Source organism: Temnothorax curvispinosus, unplaced genomic scaffold (genome assembly GCF_003070985.1).
Source record: "Temnothorax curvispinosus isolate PA1 unplaced genomic scaffold, ASM307098v1 QBEX01003635.1, whole genome shotgun sequence".
NCBI classification, from domain to species: domain Eukaryota; kingdom Metazoa; phylum Arthropoda; class Insecta; order Hymenoptera; family Formicidae; genus Temnothorax; species Temnothorax curvispinosus.
This window is the reverse complement of record NW_020213415.1, coordinates 1-1,664: the sequence shown is the minus strand read 5'-3', so window position 1 is coordinate 1,664 and position 1,664 is coordinate 1. Positions and strand designations below refer to the sequence as shown.

General features: G+C 32.1%; 1 protein-coding gene across 1 annotated transcript; it reads right to left on the bottom strand.

Moving 5' to 3' along the window:
• Positions 1–22: 22 nt before the first annotated feature.
• Positions 23–1,661, bottom strand: LOC112452702 (fatty acyl-CoA reductase wat-like; the record flags this gene model as incomplete). Its single annotated transcript, XM_025013040.1, has 4 exons — positions 23–311; positions 573–875; positions 1,186–1,331; positions 1,417–1,661. Coding segments are annotated over 4 exons (983 nt in total), but the record flags the coding sequence as incomplete, so codon positions are not given.
• Between the last annotated feature and the right edge of the window lie 3 nt (positions 1,662–1,664).

Here is a 1,664-nt window from a genome sequence, read left to right as displayed (position 1 = left end):
CTTTAGGAACTTGGTAAATCTCTTACATGGGTTTTCGGCCGCTGAGAAAAAGCACAGTGTCGGTTATAATAGCAGGTATCAGGTGCAAAAATATCGTACAGACATCGTGCACGAATTTATGTTTGCTGGGGAAAAAAAAATAGTACCAGAGAAAATGTATGCTCGGTACCTGCGTGCCATACAGTTCATTTAATTTAGTGAATCTTCTCCAAGTAATGGGATTTTGACATATCGACACGTAATTGTAAATTAGCGCTCTCTCGGTTTCTGGAACATCCGGATTCGCGTTCTCGATGCTCAATAGAGTATTTCTAACAAAAATACGTACTATAAAGTTATATGTATCTTGTATGTACTATTTTGTTGTTTAGAGAAGAATATATTAATAAAAGTTATAGAATATATATATATATTCAAAAATACAAAAGATATTTTATATTTAATCAGATATTTAATCAATGTTATATATATTATATATATATATAAGGATATATATATATAATATATATAACATTGATTAAATATCTGACTAAATATGAAATATCTTTTGTATTTTTGAATTGTAAGCTTACTTTCTTTTGGCAGTGTCCCAACTCGCGGCGATAAAATGTGAAATGACATAATCTGCGGGCACTATATCTGCCGCATTTTCAAGGTCGATATGCAGTGTACGTAACAAACCTAGGGCACACCCCACGACTACACCCATAGCACCATAGACATTGTTGATCCAGCCTTCTACAGGCGACTCGGCCGTTGATGTTACAATCGATGGTCGTACGATACAGGTTGGAATTCCGACACTGTATTGTCGAACAGTATCTTCAGCGATCGCCTTTGTATATGCATATGAATTCGGCCATTTACCTATTAATCTGTATTTATATAAACAGATACAGTAGTGTCTCGCGTCAAGTGTAAGCGTATATGTATTACGTAATATAAGAGGCAAAAATTAAAAAATATATATAAATAAGAAATTTTTTAATAAAAAAAACATGCAAATTTTTTTATCGACAAATTATCTTTTTAATTAATTGCAGAATAGAAAAGTAAGAAATTAAAAATACTGCTTGTACAATTATAAAAATTACATCGCAATAAGTTAGTTAATTAATGTAATAAAATGCATGCTAGTGACCTGAATAATATTTGATTCTTTTAATTTTATTGAAAGGCACTTACGTTGGTGTAAATTTGTCTAATTTTTCATCGTCTAGAATATCGAGTAAGGTCAAAATCTTATCGGTTTTTATAGGTGGTGGATAATATCTTTCTTCAATGAAATTGTGCACACAATAAGCAAATGCAGTGGATACATAAACAAATACCTAAAAAATATTTTAAACTAACAATAAGTAAGTTGAATTTTTACAAATCTGAAAACTTGGTTAAAATAATCTTTCTTTTACATACCTTTAAATTCGGCATTTCTTTCGCGATAAGAAGAAGCTGCTTCGTTCCTCTTACGTTTATGTTCACCGCTATTCGAATCGCTTCGTTAAATCGTACAGTCGCTGCCAAATGGAAAATTACGTTTGTGTCTAAAAGACGTTCTCGACTTTCCTGCGACAATCCGAGATCCAACTTGCTTAAATCGGCTTCTATCATTATTATTTTGGTACTAAAGTTAGGCTGCTCTTTCTTCAGTCTGTCGTAAACCT